The sequence below is a fragment of the Pipistrellus kuhlii genome, unplaced genomic scaffold (genome assembly GCF_014108245.1).
Source record: "Pipistrellus kuhlii isolate mPipKuh1 unplaced genomic scaffold, mPipKuh1.p scaffold_m20_p_2, whole genome shotgun sequence".
In the NCBI taxonomy this organism is placed as follows: domain Eukaryota; kingdom Metazoa; phylum Chordata; class Mammalia; order Chiroptera; family Vespertilionidae; genus Pipistrellus; species Pipistrellus kuhlii.
In genome coordinates, this window is record NW_023425515.1 from 76,290,711 (window position 1) to 76,311,957 (window position 21,247).

General features: G+C 35.7%; 1 protein-coding gene across 1 annotated transcript in view; it reads left to right on the forward strand.

Moving 5' to 3' along the window:
• The window catches only part of PROS1 (protein S), a 76,568-nt gene that overhangs the window by 45,490 nt on the left and 9,831 nt on the right, over positions 1–21,247 (forward strand). The window contains exons 10-12 of the mRNA XM_036445123.2: positions 7,157–7,346; positions 12,229–12,396; positions 14,266–14,434. Of these exons, the coding sequence (XP_036301016.2) occupies positions 7,157–7,346; positions 12,229–12,396; positions 14,266–14,434 (527 nt within the window). The remainder of the gene's footprint in view (positions 1–7,156; positions 7,347–12,228; positions 12,397–14,265; positions 14,435–21,247) is intronic.

The following is a 21,247-nucleotide window of genomic DNA, read 5'->3' on the forward strand; positions in this document are numbered from 1 at the left end:
TCCCTCGCAGCCCCCGCTTCATCCAGAAGGTCGTCTGGAAGGATGTCCAGTTTATTTAGCATATTTTGCTTTTATTATATAGGATTTATTTTCTTTATTGATTAAGGTATTACATATGTGTCCTTATCCCCCTATTGGCTCCCCACCCCCGCACTCATGCCTTCACCCCCCTGGTGTCTGTGTGGATTTTTTTTTTTTAATTTTAAATCTTTTTCTTCTTCCTCTTTTCAAAGAATACCCTTCAACATTTCATGTACTACTGACTTGGTGGTGATGAACTCCTGTAGCTTTTTCTTGTCTGTGAAACTCTTTATCTCATCTTCAATTCTAAATGACAGCTTTGCTGGGTAGAATGATCTTGCTTATTGGTTCCTGCTATTCATCACTTTGAATATTTCTTGCCACTCCCTTCTGGCCTGCAAAGTTTCTGATGAGAAATCAGCTGACACTTCTATCAGCACTTTCTTGAAGGTAACTATTGTAACTGCTTTTTTCCTTCCTACTTTTAAGACTGTCTTTTTGTCTTTAGCCTTCGACATTTTAACTATGATGTGTCTTAATGTGGGCCTCTTTGAATTCCTCTTGTTTTCTACTTTCTGTGCTTCCTGGACTTGTAAGTCTGTTTTTTCACCAGGTAGAGGAAGTTTTGTCATTATTTTTTTTCAAATAGGTTTTTAATATATTGCTCTCTCCCTTCTTGTTCTGACACCCTCATAATTTTAATGTTGGTACACTTGAAGTTGTCTCAGAGGCCCCTTATACTCTCTTCATACTTTTGGATTCTTTTTTCTTTTTTGCTCTTCTGGTTGGGTGTTTTTCCCCTTTTATATTTCAAATCATTGATTTGATTCTCAGAATCCTCTACTCTACTATTGAATCCCTGTTAATTATTCTCTATTTTAGTTAGTGTATGCTTAATTTTTGAATGGTCCCTTTTCATGTTTTGGCTTCTTATTAAGATCCTTGAAAGTCTAATTCCCTTGAAGGTCTCATGAAAATCCTTGAGTAACCTTATTACCATGGTTTTGAACTCTGTATTTAGTAGTTTGCTGTCTTCCATTTGTGACATGTTTCTTTGTCTCCGCATTTCGGCTGTTTCCCTGTGTTTGTTTCTGTGTATTGGGTAGAACTGCTATTTCTCCTGGAGTTGGTAGAGTGGCTTTGTGTAGTAGGTGTCATATAAGTCTCAGTGGCTCAGCCTTCCCAGTCACCTGAAGTGAGCCCTCTAGTTGTACCCCTTTGTGTACTGTGTGCACAGTCTTATTGTAGTTGAGACTTGATTGCTTTTAGCTTCACTGGGAGAAATTGACCTGCAGGCCAATTGGCTATGAGAACTAGCCACAGCTACAGCAGAAGAGCTGCTATAGGAAACACCCCTTTGGAGCAGGACTTGCTTCTGTGGGGCTTTGGAGCTCATTGAATCTGTCCCTTGAGTGTGTCACTTGTGGATGTGTAGAGTTGTAATCTGGTGTGGTCTGAAACTGTCCACTGGGTGCATTGTGTCTTGGGTCTGCAGGGAGGTGCAAAGTCAGCAACTGCCTGGAGCCACCCAACAGGAGCTACAGAGAGATCTGCAGATTCCTCCTATTTGTATCAGGTTTGGAAGTGCCCAGGTGAGGCCCAGCTGTGAAGCAAGGCAGGCTGCTGGTGCTGTGTCCTAGAGTCATACACTCTTTGAAGAAAAGAAATTGGAGTTTTGTTGGAATAATGTAAAGAAAATATGTTTGATACTGGTTATGGAGTCCAAATTTTAAAATATTTTTATTAAATAAGCATGGTGACCTGGAATTTAATTCACTATATATGAGTGATTATTCCTTAAATATAAATTCATAGAAATCTTTGTGTTAAGAATCATTGAAATTTATTCTAAGATTCCCTGATGTAATTGTGCTCTTCAGCACTCATTTTCCACTATGACCTGGTTTTCCCCTTTAATATCGCAGAGCAAATAATACAGTATTCCTTGTTATGCAAATAATGAGAATGACAGAGAAAAAATAATGTTTGCATATTTTCAGGCATATTCAGGGGTATTCTTTTCTCAGAGACAATTCATAATAGCTTGGGCTCTAACAATGGATCAAACTGGCCAAATAATTATTTTACTGGTATTATTTTTTAATTAGTTACTTAGTTTGGCTTTTTATTGAGATATAATATATACAGAAATGTACATGTCTAAATGTACAGCTTGATGAATTTTATGAACCTCACCTGTGTAACCAACATGAAGAATAAGCTAGCATTTTATTACTTTATTTTTTTTTGCAAATCCCCTCCATTGTTTTCTGTAATCAGATACTCTATCCAAAAGTACAGTTTCACTATTTTTTTTACTCTACCATACTTCTGATAAAGAATGAATTGTTCCCCAATATGAACCAGCATGTTGATGTATTTCAGAAAGAAAACATACAGAACAAAAACAAAACAAAACAAAACAGGACTCAAAATTACTGGTTTAGCATGATTTTACAAAAATACATAAATGATCTCCGTAATAGGATCAAGTAATGTAAAATTCTGAGCATACACAGATTAAGGTTTTGGCAAGATAACATGCTGGGACCGGTTTAGCTCAATGGATAGAGCGTCGGCTTGGGGACTGAAGGGACCCGGGTTCGATTCCGGTCAAGGGCATGTACCTTGGTTGCGGGCATATCCCCAGTAGGGGGTGTGCAAGAGGCAACTGATCGATGACTCTCTCTCATCGATGTTTCTAACTCTCTATCTCTCTCCCTTCCTCTCTGTACAAAATCAATAAAATATATTTAAAAAAAAAAAGATAACACATGCTTTGCATCAGCAAGATGTGATGAGTGAAAAAGAATGGAAACACTTTTTCTAAGCAAAATTTTTTTTCTTATAAAATAATTTGGGTTCAGTGAATTTCTATTACATTGCTTTCCATTCAACACACTTTACTTCACATTTACCTCTTTAGAATATTTCCTAACCCCTTTTCTTTGTTCCATTTGAGGTAGATCTGTGCCCTATTGCAAAGGGTGCCTGTGTTGTTATTACTGCTATATGTGGGGATATGTTGTGTATTCCTTGCTTTATTTAGCAATTATTTGAAATCCTAACTTTTTAAGTTAAATTATCTTTAATCATTATACAAGTACTTTTCTATTCCCTTTTGTCTTTTTTCAGTCATTTTGATTGCGTGGCCTTTGGAAATTTTATTGCTGATTCTTATTAGAAAGTGTCCTAGGGGTACTGAATCAATATGTGTTATTTTAAAATATGGTATACTTAATATTTTTCCTCCTACATATATGTCCAGAGTCTTAATAGGCATTGTCAAAGTGCCGATACCCCAGAACACATGGCTACACTTTATCTGTTTCTTTGAAGATAATATTGATATATGACATTATATGTCTCAGGCATACAACATTATAATTTGATATTTGTATATATTACAAAGTGATCACCACAAAAAATCCAGTTATTGTCTTTCACCATAAAATTGACCCCTGCAGACTTCTTACTCACTCATCACCCCATTTCCTTCTGGTACCACAAATCTGTCCTTATTTATATGTTTGAGTTTGTTTTCATTTTGGCTTGTTTTTGTTGTCGTTTGTTTGCCTTAGATTCCACATATGAGTGAAATTATGCAGTATTAGTCTTTATCCATCTGATTTACTTCACTCCATTTATTTAGTCTCAAATGGCAAGATTTAATTCTTTTTACTACTGGGTAGTAGTCCATTGTGTGTGTGTACCACATTTTCTTTATCCATTCATCCATCACACACTTAGGTTTTTGTTTTATATATATATATATATATATATATATATATATATATATATATATATATCTTAGCTACTGTAAATAATGCTTCAGTGAACATAGGGGTGCATTTATCTTTTCAAATTATTGTTTTGTATTTTTTGAATAAATACACAGCAATGGAATTGCTGGATCATATGGTGACTCTATTCTTAAATTTTTCAGGAATCTTTATACTGTTTTCCATAATTGTGTGCTAATTTACATTCCTACCAACAGTGTATGAGGGTTCTCTTTCTCCACATCTTCTTCAACATTTGTTGTTTCTTATCTTTTTGATAATAGGCATTCTAACAGTTGATATCTCATTGTGGTTTTAATTTGCATTTTTCTAATAATTAGTGAATCTGAACATCTTTTTATATGCCTTTTGGCTATCAGTATGTTTTTAGAAGATGCATATTCAGATTTTCTGCCCATTTGTAAAAGTCTGTTGATTTTTGTGGTTGTTGAGTTTTGTGAGTTCTTTACATATTTTACATATTATTCCCTCCTTGGATGTATAGTTTGCAAATTTCTTTTCTAGTTCAATAGGTTGCATTTTCATTTTTATGATGGTTTCCTTTGCTTTGTATAAATTTTTTAGTTTGATCTGGTCCCATTTGTTTATTTGAGCTTCTGTTTGTTTTCTCTTCCTTTGGAGTCAATTCACAAAAACATTGCTAAGACGCATGTCAAGAAGCTTACCTACTTAATTCCTTCTGTGTATTTTATGGTTTTAGGTCTTTAATCCATTTTGATTTAATTTCTGTGTATGGTGTGAGATAGTGGTCTAGTTTCATGTTTTGCAGGGGGCTGTCTCATTTTCCCAGCACTAATTATAGAAGTCTGTCCTTTCTCCATTGTATGTTTTTTACTTCTTTGTCATGAATTAGTTATTCATAAATGTGTGGGATTATTTCTGGACTCTCAATTCTGTTCCATTGATCTGTCGATATTTATGCCAGTATCATACCATTCTGATTACTATAACTTTGGAGTATAGTTTGAAATCAAGAAGTGTGATACCTCCAACTTAATTTTTTCTCAAGCTTGATTTAGCTATTGGGGAAGTTCTGTAGTTCCATACAAATTTTAAAATTATTATTCTATTATACTTCAGTGAAAAATGCCTTTGGGATTTTTTTTTTTTTTTTTTTTTTACATATGGCTGGGATTTGGGGAGACAGCTCATGGGGATTGAATGGGTGGTTCCCCCTGCTCAGATGACCATGGGGGGACCTAAGAACTGGACAGGACCCTTGAAAAGGGGCTAAAAGAGGAGAGACTCTGTGTAATGGGAGAGGGTGGGCTGTGGACCAGGAAGGTGGAGACGGAGAGAAGGAGGACAAATAGAAATGGAGAAGAGAAAGTTCTGAAGGATGGGAGAGATAGGGTTCCAGTGGGAGAAAGCGGAGGGAGCCAGGAGAGAGGGAGAATGACTCAAGGACAGAAAAACAGAGAAGGGAGAGAGAGAGACTGAGAAGGGAGAATAGGGAAGAGAGAGAGAGAGAGAGAGAGAGAGAGAGAGAGAGAGAGAGAGAGAGAGAGAGAGAGAGAGAGAGAGAGAGAGAGAGAGAGAGAGAGAGAGAGAGAGAGAGAGAGAGAGAACAGAGATTGAGAAAGAGATAGATTGAGAGAGAGAGAGAACAGAGATTGAGAGACAGAGAAATGCAGCACACACTGGGCAGGGGTTTAGACAGAGATACACAGGGAGACACCAAGAGACAGAGGTGGATGGAAAAAGAGGAAAGAAAACAAAACCAGCCCCAGTGAGAGATGAGAACAGTTGAGTGGTCAGGAGGAAGGAAGCTGAGAGGGAGGATTGTGGAGAGCCAAACTCTCCTGCCTGGGGAGAGAGGGCCCCGTTGCTGGAGGGCGGAGCCACTGGAATTTTAATAAGGATTTCACTGAATCAGTAGATTGTTTTGGGTAGTAGGGATATTTTAACAATAATAATTTTTCCAAACAATCAGCACAAAATGTTTTTCTATTTATTTGTGTCTTCTTCAGTTTCTTTTATCAATGTTTTATACTTTTCAGTGTATAGGTATTTTACCTCCTTGGTAAATTAATTCTGAGTACATGTATTTTTTTTTTTTTATAACATTGTAAATGGGATTATTTCTAAATTTCTCTTACTGATAGTCTGGATAGTCTGTTATTAGTATATAGAAACTCCACAGATTTCTGTACATTAATTTTGTGTCCTGCAGCTTTGTTGCACATTTATTAGTTCTAACAGTTTTTTGGTGGAATCTTTGGGGTTTTCTATAGATAGGCCATTTGTGAAATAGTGAGTTTTAATTATTCCTTTTTGACATGGATGCCTTTTATTTCTTTCTCTAGCCTAATAAAAGTGGTAAGAGTGAGAATCCCTTGTCTTGTTTCTGCTTTAGAGTGAAAGTTTTCACTTTTCCCCATTGAGTATTTTTATTAGCTGTTAGTATGGCTTTTATTATGTTGAGCTATATTTTCTCTATATCCAAATTGTTGAGTTTTTACCATAAGTGGATATTGAATTTTATCAAATATTTTTTCTGTTTCTATTGGGATCATATATGATTTTATTCTTCATTTTGTTAATGTGGTATATCACATTGATTGATTTGTGGATGTTGGATCATCCTTACATCCCTGAAATAAATTATATTTGATCATGCTATATGATCCTTTCAATATATTGTTGTATTTAGTTTGCTAATATTAGATTATATCTTTTAAACTCTTTTTCTATGTAATCTAGTATAGTGATTTATGCTATTAGAGTTTGGGAGATGTTTTGAAATCACACTAATAGATACATTTTAAAGCTTTTGACTTTACCTTTTCTACCACACATAAAAGCTTAACTACGTTTGCAATTATCTAGATGCTGAGTGATTCCTTCCTGACATATATGAAATCATAGGGAGAATATGCTTTTTGATGGCTAATCCAATCATGAAATTGTAATATCTTTTACTAACCATGGACAGATACAGCAATAAAAGAATCTTAATCAGATTATGTAGTGTGTGAAAGGTTCCAGAAGAGATTCAATATGTTTAATATTTGTACATGCGCCTTAATTCCAACATCTGAAAGAGTGCCTCCAAACCAAATGCCAAAAAAAGATTAAAAATTACTAAAGTATCTGTTCTCTGGGAAAAAAGACTCCAATAATAAGCATGAAAATTTAATAACTTGGTTTTAAACACACATGGAGCCAGAGTTAATACACTAATAGTCTAATTCTGCCCTTCTCTTTTATTAATTCCAGGCATGGAAATAGTTGACTCAACATATTGCTTTTTGCCAGTACAAGAAAAAAAGAATATACATAGAACCTTCCATGTTCTCACTGTTAAGGCTCTCTCTTTGTTCATTGTTTAGATTTTCAGCCACATTCGATTTCCGGACATATGATTCCGAAGGCGTTATCCTGTATACAGAAGCTCTTGACCACTCAGCTTGGCTCCTGATTGCACTTCGTGGTGGAAAGCTTGAAATTCAGTTTAAGAATGAACATACAACCCAAATCACAACTGGAGGCCAAGTTATTAATAATGGTCTATGGCATATGGTATGTTGTGAAGATTTCATAAAAAAATCTGTCCACTTTGACACAGTTTGTATAAACTCATTAATAATTTATTTTTATTAGGTTTAGTGGTACCAAATCTAAGTGGATTTGGTTTTAATCTGATGTTGTATGAAGTATATTCTAAGTACTAAAAATCCATGAAAGTATCCGAGGAAGGATAACCTCACTTAATATGTTTAAGATTACTCATAACTGAAATTGTTTCCAGTTATTTACCCAATCTCATCTGTCTTTAGCTTCTAACCCCTTTTAATATCTGTCACTGGGTGAATAGGTCAGAGGTTATTAGCTGGCAAACTATTTTATGTAAAGACATCATTAATCAAGGACAGGTATACTGGATAACCAACACATTTTTTTAAATGTAAAGAATTATACATAGGAACAAAATCAAAGTTACTTCAATTTTAAATATTGGCATGTAGATAATCAATTTGTACAGTTTACATTAGCTGGTAGCAATCAAGGTGCCTAGAAACTAGCATTTTTAGGTAATCCCTAATCATGAACCTTCATTTTAATAATAACAACATTTTAATCAACTGGATTATAGAGATTTTCTTTGAGAAAGATTACTGCCAGTCTACTGGGGAGAATTCTTTTCTGCAATAAAATCCATCATTACTTCCCGGAGAGGATAGCTAAGATCAGCTTCACTTAGAATGTGGTACCCCAAAGAAAAACTTTCTATGCCTGTGGGAGCTGATGAGAAGTCTATGTGGTGATGCCATGTGAAGTCATCACTAAATTATTTCATTCCTTTATTTACCCACCCATGCACTCATATGTTCAGTAAACTGATAGTGAGCACTTTCAAGGTGCTAAGTATCTAAGAACTGGTCTTAATTACCTTTGAGCTTAGCACTTTACAATTTAGTAGCTGATGTTGCCTTATGAATTAGTTGTCCACATCTGTGTGAGTTTATGGACTAGTGAAATGTGACGTGAAATATGTTACAGTAGGAGGAGTGATAAAGTCAGTTGCGCACAGATGTGGTTCACCAAAGAAGGGCTTTCTGTCCTTCGGGGGCCATCGATTTTTAGACTCATATCTCTAAAAGAATACTGTCTGCAACTGTCAGAAAAATCACTAAAATTCTCTGGCTTTGTATGTTCCATTAGATGCTTTGCTACTATGTCTCTCCTATTACCTCTGTATCAAGAGCAACTTATGAATATAGCTAAAGGATATATTTTACTGTCTAATGTCCCAAAATCACATATCTCAAATCACTAAAATCACTTTCAGCAAGAGGAAAAACATTTTACCCCCCAATGAGTTTATACAAATAGAAAATAACTGTTTGGAGGAGAATTTTGATAAATATCTAAGTAGAATATATTATGAATAAGGAAGAAGGTAAATATTTACCAGTGAGATTAACAACATGAGTTGTAGATTGTATTTATTTTTTAAAATTTTATTTAAAAAGGGGACCTAATATATGGTGACAGAAGAAGATTTGACTTTGGTCAAATCTTATTCATAGAAATCTACACCCGAACCCTACATGATCCTATTAAAAATGTCAACCCATAAATTTAATAAAAGAATCAAAAGAACAGAAGGGAAATATTTAAAAACAAACAAAAAATTGTCAATGGATCATACTGTTGAAGGCAAGATTAAGGGTTGGATGGAAGGCAGCAATTTGGTTTAATGCATTTTGTCTCCTATGTTTATGATTCTTCTTTAAAAGAAAGTATTTAATATACATGTTTCAATTAAAATATTTTAACTAAATTCTTTCTTTATAAATGTAATGCAATTTTATATAAAAATAAAATGTAAGAACTATAAACAAGTCAGAGAAAAACTTCAATCTGGCAATAAATTTAGTGTTGGTAGTTTTTCTTAAATTCTTAATTTAATATTTTAACAATTTATGAATTCCTCCCCACCATATAAGTAGGATTGTTTTCTCACTCTATATCTTTTGTTCTAAAAAAAAAAATTACCATGAGTTTTTACCAGCTTATATTTTGATGGTTTATTAATAAATTATTTTGCTGAACAAATTTATTCAGCACAGAAATTACTTGAAATAAATATTTTAGAATAGTATAGTATTTACTATATAACAACTGTTTCACTAATTTTAAAATATTTAAAAAAAATTAAATAAGATATTTTAAAAACAAGAAATCAAAATTAAAATGCATGACAATTGTTTATAATTTAGCTAAATTGAATAGAATATGTAATTATTAAGTACTTAGAATGACTATAACCCAAATAAATAAATATTGATTGTTTAGAATGATTATTATATCTCATATTTGGGTTTAATCCTAATATTGGTTGGAAATCTAGAATTTATATAATAATTTTATTCATTCAGCAAAATATTTTTTGCACTTTATGTGCTATTCCTTCTAGGTGGTGAAGATACAACAGTGAATAAAATGAAGTCACTGCTCTTATGGAGCTTTCATTCTAGTAGTGGTGAGATGAAAACCACAAATACACAAATAAATAGATATGTCAGATATAATGAATGCTATAGGAAAAAGAGAAGGCCAGGCAATACAGAATGATGATGATGAATGTGAAAATCAGGAATCAGGAAGGCTACCTCCAATGAGATTACATCTGACCAAATATTTGAGGAATAAGTCATGAGAAATATATGGGGAAAGATTATCCTGTGCCATCTGAACCACAGCAGCAGAGTCTTAGGCAAGAGGATGTGTTTGAGGAATAACACAAAGGTCAGTGTAGATGCAGTGGAGTGAGACAGAAAGACAGAATGTAGAAAATGAGGTTAGAAATATGATCTGGAATAACATCATTTATGGTTGGAGAATATACTGAGGACTTGGACTTTAGCTAAGTAGAAAGATATTGGCTGATTTTGAGACCTGACATAATCTAATTTGCATTTTTAAAGATAATCTTGATTAGGACCTCATGGCTTTGTAGAAACTAGATAGTAGAGAATAATGGTAGAATAGGACACGGGGCCAGGAGACCATTGCAATAACCTGCAATAGAGAAGATAGCAATTTTGGCTGGATTGTTGGTGTGAGTGGTGAAAAGTAATTTGATTCTGGATATATATTAAAGGTCAAACATTCAAGGTACATATAAACTTTCAAATATTTAACATAATGAGAGGTTTAAAGGCCATGAAATTTAGTATATCAACCTGCAGTTCTAAACTCTCTCATGCATTGCCCAAATATTATAATGTTCTTTTACTGTCCTATAATGAAATGCATCAATATCCCTAAAAGAAACCAATAGAATGCTTCAATTATTATATACATGAAGGAAATCAATTTATAAGAATATGTATTTCAATATGTAAATGTTCAAGTACAAATATAATTCATGTTAAATCTTGCTCTTAAACATAGAATAATGTGGAAGCTACAAATGAAGACTTATGCTGGGTATTGTGTTGACAACTCAAATACCATAACTGAATAAATGGCATTGCCATCAGTAATAGTATTTTTCTAAAATGGTTAAAACTCTTGGCAAAGAGCCAGACAAAAGAAACAACCTATCTTTGGTTTGCAAGACTTACATTCTTGAAAAATTCAGTAAATGCTAAAATAGTACAATGCATATTTTGTGTTGATATATACACAAACTCAAATAGTTATAAGCATGAATATGCTACATAAATATCCAGTATGGATACTCATGGTTTGCAGGATATTGGATTTTTTAATTATTTATTTTGCACAACTATCCTGCATATTACAATGTCAGCATACTTCGTACTCATTGTGACGACTAAAAGTTTCCCCCACCCTACATTTTCCAAATGCCCTAAAGTGGAGCATAGAGTCCCCATTTAGAAATACTTGCACGGCTAAAGGAAAAAGGTCTGGGGCTTATAGAGATTGAGAAGAAGAGGATGATCTAGCAAGGAGACTGAGTAGGAATCATAAGAAGGTAGGAGAACCAAGCCAGACTACTGTTCTGAAGGCTATTAGGAGCATCTTCTTTTCTTTTTTTTAAGTAATGTCTTTCAAAGAGGGAATAGTCATTAGGGCAAAGTGACATGATTAGCTATATTAAGGAGAGAGTATACACTGCCTAAATCTGTACATGTTACCAAATTTATTTTACTTTAGGGAATGGTTTTTCTCTTCCTATAGTGGTGTTTTAATATGCCTATTATTTGGCCTCCATTAATAATTAGTAAATGAAAAATTTGCATGTTGAATGATACAATTTTACATGAGATTGCAACATGGTTCTTTAGTTTGCCTTTATAGGATTTCTTAATTGTTGTTTACCATCACTACTAACCTTTATTTTAGAACCCACACTACTTTCAAAATTGGGAAATAGGTAAAATTTTATGTTTTGTGCTTCCTAAGAACCTCAATTACTTTGTAATTTCGAAATAAAATATTATTTGTGTGTAATAACCAGAATGCTGGATGTACTGATTTCTCTTAATTTATATGGAGAATTTATTTATATTATTTATTCTATGTATATTATTATACAATAAAATACACATATATTTAAGAACACTTAAACATATTCTAAGATTTTCTAGAGTAACTCACTTTTTAAAACTGCATTTTATGGCATATTGGCTGGAAGGACACATATTTTAATTGGATGTTTAAATTTAACAGAATAATATTGATTTTTTTGAACTTTAAAATACAGTCATTTAATTTTCAATCAAGTACTATTCCTTTAAAACACATTTTTATCACCTTTATAATCAGTTGGCATTTCAAATATATTGGGAAAAATTAATAATTACATTAAAATGATGATTTTGGAAAGTTGTTTACTGGAATATTAACAGAATTATTCAAAATTCATATTTACTATGACATGCAAGGATATTTGGTTGTTTGATAATCTCTGTCTTTTGAATTGTAGGTCTCCGTGGAAGAATTGGAACAGAGTATTAGTGTGAAAATAGCTAGAGAAGCCATCATAAATATAAATAAGCCGGAGAGACTTTTTAAGTCTACAGTTGGATTTGTAGAAACCAAAGTATACTTTGCAGGCTTACCTCGGACACTGAAGAATACACTCATTAAGCCGGTAATGATCCAAGCTTTTTAATTCATTCATCATGAATGAGTTCCTTTTGTCTGTAATATATTTGAAGATATTACAAAAGTCAAATGAAGTTATTTTATTGAACATATCAACTAACAACTTGAACATGGAAAAATATTAGTGGCCCTTAAAGTTACATTAAGGAAACAGAAAAATGAGTGTAGTGTTTTTGAGCCCATTTAACCTCAAGCAATTTTTATTATTTTTTATTTTTATTTGGGCACCAGAACTTGGAAAACATTTGTTACAAATAGTAGGGAAAGTTCTCACTATGCATTATAAAAAGGAAAGCCATATATCAACTGCTATAAAAATGAAATAAGGTGAACATTATAAACAAACTGAACTATTTTCTTTTTTTTTAATCTTCATCTGAGGATATTCTTCCATTGAAGTTTTAGAGAGAGTGGAAGACAGAGAGAAATATCTATATGAGAGAAACACATCAATTGGTTGCCTCTCCTGCTTGAGGCCTGACTAAGGCCCCAGCCAGGGAGAAGCCTGCAACCAAGGTACATGCTCTTGACCAGCACTGAATCTGGGACCCTTTGGTCCACAGGCTGATGCTCTATCCACCGAGCCAAACCGGTTAGGGCTGAAATATTTTCTAAGACACTTCCTCTACTATCAGAGATCTGGAAAGGCCTCCTGATCGATCAGTCACTGGAAGCAATGCTTCACATAATTGATAAGCTTATCTTCCACTTGGGGAAGGAGAACCACCTTTTCCTCTACTTGCTTGCAGTGAAATAGAAAATTTTAAATTCTTAAGCTTCAATTCATGGCTAACATCATAATTGTACATATTTAGCCATTAAACGTAATAGCTATTCATATATTTGAATCCCAAAATACATTATTTTATAGTCAGTTAAAGAGCTTTCTTAGGCCTTAAATTTGGGAGATAAGATGGGCATATAAGGTGGAACTTTTTTTATTTAAGAAATCTTTACTGGGAGTATGACTGCAGCTTGAAATTACATACAGCAGATGATTTTCTGAACATGATGTTTTTCTGGTAACTGTGGAATAGGTTTCATGAAGGAGACTAGTCATTTTTCTTGGAGAGTTTTAAATATTTCAGCTGTATTCATGGATCTGCCAATTGGACCTAACTTAAATATTTACTATTTTATATTTACCGGTATCTTTCACTCATGGCAATTCACAGTTACCCTAACTTAAAATATTTCTGTAATATGATATAAAACCTGAATTAGTTAACCCATGTCAGAGTGAATATACCTGTTCTTTGAAACTGATAAATCCAGACACTTTAACAATAAAGTAAATTATTCAAAAAGAATCAACTATTTATGACATAGCCACCACATATAGCCACCACATATCTTCAGTCTGACTGGGTGCCATGATGAGGCTAAAGAATGGAAACACTTGAGGTCCTCTAATTGTATTTACCACACAGGTCTGTCTTGTCAATGCTTGAGTCTCATGGCAAGACAAGTCTGTATGGTAAATGCAATTAGAGAAAAATAGAAAGCAGCATAGAGCCCAGGGCCACAGCCAGAAACATATATGGAACTTGTGAGCAGGAAAGTTACCCCTGAATGACAGAAGAGGCATGTAGGGCTTGAAGTCTTAAAAATTATTAGGATTTTAATGGAGGTCTATGATGGCATAACTCACTTTACCTGGAAAAGACTATCCTTCTGAAGGACACTTTGAAAAGAAAATTTTAGATAAATTCAGAATATTAAAATATTTTTAAAATGACATCGAAGAAAAGGTTTTCCGTCTAACTGAAAACCCATCTCTATAATCAGTTAAGCCACTATCAGTCTGACTTACAAGTTAAAAATGCACTTCTTGACGTATATTCTATTTTGTTAGATTAATCCTCGTCTAGATGGATGTATGAGAGGCTGGAATTTGATGAATCAAGGAACTGCAAAAGTAGATGAAATCGTTCAAGAAAGACAAAATAAGCATTGTTTTATCACTGTGGAGAAAGGTTCCTATTATCCTGGTTCTGGAGTTGCTCAATTTAGCATAGATTATAGTAAGTGATTTCCCATTTTATCTCTCTTTTCTCATTAATGACTAAATTTATTCATTGACGAATAGCAGTAATTCCTTCAGTAAACCTTATGAGTGCCTACTTTTTGCCAAGCATAGTATTAAGCTTATTCATATTATTATATACTTTTAATAAAAATTTCCCCAGTATATTGAGGGAAAAATGTAGTTGAATATGCCTAAAGATTATTGGCACATAGCCTGATTAATTTTGGGTAAATTCAATTGAAGGTTTAATAATTTCTCGGTTGTATTGAGTCTACTAATTAATATAATTAAAAGGATGCATCTTCATTTCTAGTATTTTCATTTGCTTCTTTCTAAAAATTTACCCAAGTGTTGAGTGGCGTAGGTTTTGTTGTTTCTGTGACTACTTTTCAAATTCTTTTAATATTATCTTGTGCTTAGGGTAGCAGCTGGTTAGACAGAGGTATTTTTTTAAATTGTTTATTGTTGAAAGTATTACATATATCTCTTTTCCCCCCTAGTGACCTCTGCTAGCCCCCGCCCGCTGCCCAGCCCAGGCTCTCACCCCCCTATTGTCTGTGTCCATTAGTTACGCTTATATGCATCCATACAAGTCTTTTGGCTGATCTCTTCTTTTGATCCCCTTCCACCTTCCCATGCTTTCCCTCTGAAGTTTGATGGTCTGTTCGATGCTTCTATGTGTCTATTTTTGTTCATCAGTTTATGTTGTTCATTTTATTCCACAGACGATTGAGATCATGTGATACTTATCTTTCTCCGACTGGCTTATTTTGCTTAGCATAATGCTATCCAGATCATCCATGCTTGCACATGGCAAGCATTCTTTCTTTCTTTTTTTTACAGCAGTGTAGTATTCCATTGTATAGATGTACCACTGTTTTTTTAATCCACTCAACTGTTGATGGGCACGTAGGCTGTTTCCAAATATTAGCTATTGTAAATTGAGCTGCAGTGAACATAGGAGTGCATATATCCTTTTTTATTGATGTTTCTGATTTCTTGGATATAGTGCTAGAAGTGGAATTGCTGGGTCAAATGGGAGTACCATTTTTAATTTTTTGAGGAAACTCCATACTGTTTTCCACGATAGCTGCACCAGTCTGCATTCCTACCTGCAGTGCATGAGTGTTTCTTTTTCTCCACATCCTCACCAGCACTAGTTTTTTGTTGATTTGTTGATTATAGCCATTCTGATAGGTATTGTCATTTTGATTTGCATCTCTTAGATGATTAGTGACTTTGAGCATGTTTTCATATGCATCTTGGCCTTCTCTCTACTTTACAAAAATGTCTATTTAGGTTCTTTATCCATTTTTGATTGAATTGTTATCTTCCTTTTGTTAAGTTGTATGAGTTCCCTATAAATTTTGGAGATTAAACCTTTATCGGATGTAACATTGGCAAATATGTTCTCTCATTCAATGGGCTCTCTTGTTGTTTTGTTGATGGTTTCCTTTGCTGTGCAGAAACGTTTTATTTTTTTGTACTCCCATTTGTTTATTTTCTCCTTAGTTTCCATTGTCCTAAGAACTGTATCTGTGAACATATTGCTACGAGATGTGTGTGATATTTTGCTGCCTATGGCTTTTTCTAAGATTTTTATGGTTTCTTGTCTTACATTTAAAATTTTTATCCATTTTGAGTTATCTTTGTGAATGGTGTAAGTTGGTGGTCTGTTTTTATTTTTTTACATGTATCTGTCCAATTTTCCCAACACCATTTATTAAAGAGACTTTCTTGACTTCATTGTATGTTCTTGCCTTCTTTGTCAAATATTAATTGAACATACTGGTGTGGGTTGATTTCTGGGTACTCTGTTATTTTCATTGATCTATGTGTCTGTTCTTATGCAAGTACCAGGCAGTTTTGAGAACAGAGGCTGTGTAATATAGTTTGATATCTGGTATTGTGATCCCTCCTACTTTGTTCTTGTTTCTCAGGATTGCTGTGGCTATTTGGGGTCTTTTTTTATTCCATATAAAGTTTTGGAGAATTTGTTCTAAGTCTGTGAGATACACCTTTGGCATTTTAATGGGGATTGCATTGAATCTATAGATTGCTTTGGGTAGTATGGACATTTTAATGATGTTGATTTTACCATTCCATGAACATGGTATATTCTTCCAATTGTTTATATCTTCCTCTATCTCTTTTTCAACATTCTGTAGTTTTCCCAGTCTTTTACCTCCTTAATTAAGTTTATTCCTAGGTATCTTAATTTTTTTGTTGCAGTGATTTTTTTAGTTTCTCTTTCTGTGAGATCATTATTGGTATATAAAAATGCCATAGACTTCTGGGTGTTAATTTTGTATCCTGCTATGTTGCTCTAGAGGGGTTTTCTTAATAGCTTACCTGTCCTAAGGTTTAGGTATTCTCTCTCTTTCTCTTTCATTTTAATATATATTTTTATTGATTTCAGAGATAAAGAGAGAAAGAGGGAGACAGGGAGAGAGGGAGGAAGGAAGAGAATGAGAGAGAGAGAGAGAGGGAGAGAGAGAGAGAGAGAGAGAGAGAGAGAGAGGGAGAGAGAAACATCAATGATGAGTGAGAATCATTGATCAGCTGCCTCCTGTATGCCTCCTACTGGGAATCGAGCCTGCAACCTGGGCATGTGCCCTGACGGGGAATTGAACCATGATCTCCTGGGTCATAGATTGATGCTCGACCACTAAGCCATTTTGGGCTGGGTTAGCTATTCTCTTTATGATCATCATCAGGAAAGTGTCTGTACATGGTCTTGCTTCACCCAGTAGAGTGTTCTTACTCATTCCTTGACATTTGCTAGCCTCTTAGAGGGGTTGGTGGTGGTGGTGGTGGGGGTTTGGGGAGGACGGGACTATTCTCTATTGTTCTGGGAACAGATTCAGTCTTATTGTTACCAGGGAGATGATGAAACCTCGGTTTTTGTCTTGTTGAAGGAAATATTTCAATCGAAAGACAAAGTGTAGCAAAGTAAGTAAGGATTTAATGGCTTTTTGGGACAGTGAAACAAAGAAGGGCATAGAATAAGGCATAGGAAAGCCTGCCCTGGGATGTTTTGACTCACTGAGAAGTCAGAGAAAAGGGGTCTTGGAGACAAGGCGTGGAGGTTAGCCCTCGACCAACTGCTGCTGCCTATTGCTCCCATGGTTCCAAGTCTTGTGGGGTGCCTTAGAGGGAAGAAAGGCAAAGGGAATAGTGCATGTGTATTCCCTGTGGGGCAGTGTCTTTATCTCTCCATTGCAGTTGAAAATCTTAGGGGAAGTCTCAGGGGAAGTTTTCAATAGAACATTCATCAACTTTCCAGGTGTGCCCTTTCAGGGTTGTGGTATTCACTGATTGGTCGGTGCCAGGGCAGGGGGTCAATGTCAGTGCCAGGTCAGGGGGTCAGTGTAGCAGGTCCTGAGTCAGCCATTGCATCACTTGTCTGGTTTAGCTGCTTTTTGGGGCCTGGAGTTAAAAATACAACCTAGGCCTAGATGTTATCTTTAGGAAGAAAAAGGTGGGGGGAGGGGGAGGGTTTAAAATTGCATGACAATCACTTTACTAGGGGAGGAAAGGTTACACTGGGGATGAGGTTCTTTTTTCCTAGTTTTGCTCCTTGTTAAGCATTTGGGCTTTCTGCTCTGTTGAGTGTCTGTACCTGCCCCATTGTCCTTGCTCTGCTCGTGTCTGTCTAACTGTTTATATAACATTAGGTGAGTATTGTATTCCTGGGGCTCAGGATTGGACTTTTCATTGTCTCTCTCTGTCACAGCAGTGGGGAGATTTCTAGGATTCAGGTAATTTTTCTGTTCTTTTTCATGGTAGATAGATGGTTTTTGTTTTCTTATTTCTATTCTATAATCTGTAAGTACATGGGTCTTCACATGTGTCCTTATGGCGACAGGTTTTCAACCTTTCCCCCATTCTTTAATGCTTTAGTTGTGTAGAAGAGACAGAGATTGATCTGGGTGGGACTTTGTGCCTATCCTGCTGGTTGCTGCTTCTCTTTCCCAGGCCTGAATTAGGAAAATGACACTTTAAAAAAATGTATATACATATATATATATATTTTATTGATTTTTTACAGAGAAGAAGGGAGAGAGAGAGAGAGCTAGAAATGTCGATGAGGAGAAACATTGACCAGCTGCCTCTTGCACACCCCCTACTGGGGATGTGCCCACAACCAATGTACATGCCCTTGACCGGAATCGAACCTGAGACCTTTCAGTCCGCAGACCGATGCTCTACCACTGAGCCAAACCGAAAATGGCACTTTTTAATCTCTTTCTCTGCCCCCAGTTTTTCTCTTGAGCACCCAGTAAGGTATGTGTATCGATAGAAAGCCTGTGAATTGGTATGAATTTATCATGTTTCTGCAATTCCCAGAGCTTATTTATCACACCAGCTCCCACTAAAACTTTAGCAAGTTGTTAAAATTTTACCTAGTTCTAGAACCAAGATGATGGCATTTGTAAATACCAGTACTCACTGCCTCCCACAACCACATCAAAATTACAACTAAAATATAGAATAACCATCATTCAGAACTGCTTGAAATCTGACTGAATGGAAGTCCTACAACTAGAGAAGTAAAGAAGAAACCACATTGAGACTGGTAGGAAGGGCAAAGGCGTGGACCGGCTTGTCCGACACCCAATGTGTTCCATGTTTTTAATCAGGAGGGATATCTAGGCTTCAGAGGCCTCCAGTGGTGAGCAAGGATTTCCAGCCCCACACCAGACTCCTTGGCCCAGGGTTCCAGTGCTGGCAAGAGAACCCCCCTTCCCCAAAAACTTTAGCTATAAAAACCAGCAGGGATTATGGCTGAGTGACAGGGAGGCTGCTGGAGTCCCAGGTAATTTCTCTTAAAGAGAAGCACAATGGACTTATTCAGATTCACTCACTTTGAGCTCCAAGGCTTGAGGCCGTGGCTTGGGAGAATCCAGGGACATATGGGAGGAACTGGATTGTCTGGTATCAGATCAAGAATTTGGGGACAGCTTTCTCCTAGACTAGAGTTCTTGTAGGGGTCATTGTTCCTGTGCTGAGACCTCCCCCTGAGGTCTCCATATCCAAGTCTCCAACCTGGCTCACATTATTTGCTTCACTAAGGTGATTTCCTGAGATACCACCCACCAAATTTGCAGCCCCATCCAAGCTGTTTGCAGCAGCTATTCCATATGAATATCCTGTCTTGGATCAGGCTTCAGATTTCCCTAAAATATCACAAACAGGCATCAGCTGTCATTAGCATGCCTCATACCTCTCAATAAGAGGCCCCAGTCCCAGCACTAGCAACAGCCTGCCTTGCTTAACAGCGTGGCCTCTCCTGGGCACTTCTAAGGCCAACACAAGTAGCAGCCATCTTCAGATCAGTCTGTAGCTCCTGATAGGTGGTTCCAGGCAGGGCATAGACTTTGCACCTCCAAAAGGGCCCCAGAGCCAATGCATCCAGGGCACAGCTTCAGACCATGATATATCACAGCTTTATGCATCCATGAGCAACACACTCAAGGGTCAGACTCAGTGAGCACCAAATCCCCACTGAAGCAAGTCGTGCTCCATAGGGGTGTCTGCAGCATAGCAGCTCTTCTGCTGTAGCTGCAGCTAGTCCTCATAGACGATTGGCCTGGGAGTCAATTCCATCAACAACAATCAAGGCTCAACTACAATAAAACTGCACAAAGTTGACACTGGTGTGCACTAGAGTGCCCATCTCAGGTAACTGGGGAGGATGAGCCACTGGGTCCTATAGGACACCTACTTCAGAAGGCCACTCTTCTAGTTCCAGGAGACATAGCAGCTCTACCTAATACATAGAAACAAACATAGGGAAGTAGCCAAAATGCAGAGACAAAGAAACAGGTCACAAATGAAGTAACAGAAGACATCTCCAGAAATAGAACTAAATGAAATGGAAATAAGCAAACTACTGGATACAGAGTTCCAAACAATGGTTAATAAGGATGCTCAGGAATCTTAATGAGAGCTTCAAGGGAGTTGGTGAGATTTTTCAAGAGTCTTAGTGAGAATTTCAAGGAAATTAGTGAGAACATCAAAGACACGAAAAAATAATAATTGATAGGGATTCAACAGTAGAGGATGACGATAATAAAATCAACAATTTGGAATATAAGGAAATAAAAATTACCCAGTCAGAAGAGCAAAAAGAAAAAATATGAAGAAAGTGTAAGGAGCCTTGGGACTTCAAGCATGCTATTATTCACATCATGGGGGTACCAGAAGGAGAAGAGAGAGAGAGCAAGATATTGAAAACCTATTTGAAGAAATAATGACAGAAAATTTCCCCTACCTGGTGAAATAAATAGACTTACAAGTCCAGGAAGAATAGAGTCCCATACAAGAGGAACCCTAAGAGGCCCACATCAAGACACATCATATTTAAAATGCCAAAGGATAAAGATAAGAAGAGAATCTTAAAAGCAGCAAGAGAAAAGCAGTTAGTTACCTATAAGGGAGCACCCATATTACTATCAGCTGATTTCTCAATAGGAACTATGCAGGCAGGAAAGGATTGGTAAGAAGTATTCAAAGTGATGAATAGCAAGGACCTACAGCCAAAATCATCCTACCCAGCAAAGCTGTCATTTAGAATTGAAGGTGAGATAAAGAGCTTCACAGACAAAAAATAAATTAATTAATTAATTAAAAAAAAATAAAGCTCATGGAGTTCATCACCACCAAACCAGTATTACATGAAATGTTGAAGGGTATTCTTTAAGAAGAAGATGGAGAATGAGTAAAAAAGATAAAAAATTATGAACAATAAGATGGCAATAAATACATATCTATCAACAATTGAATCTAAAAATAATAAATGAAA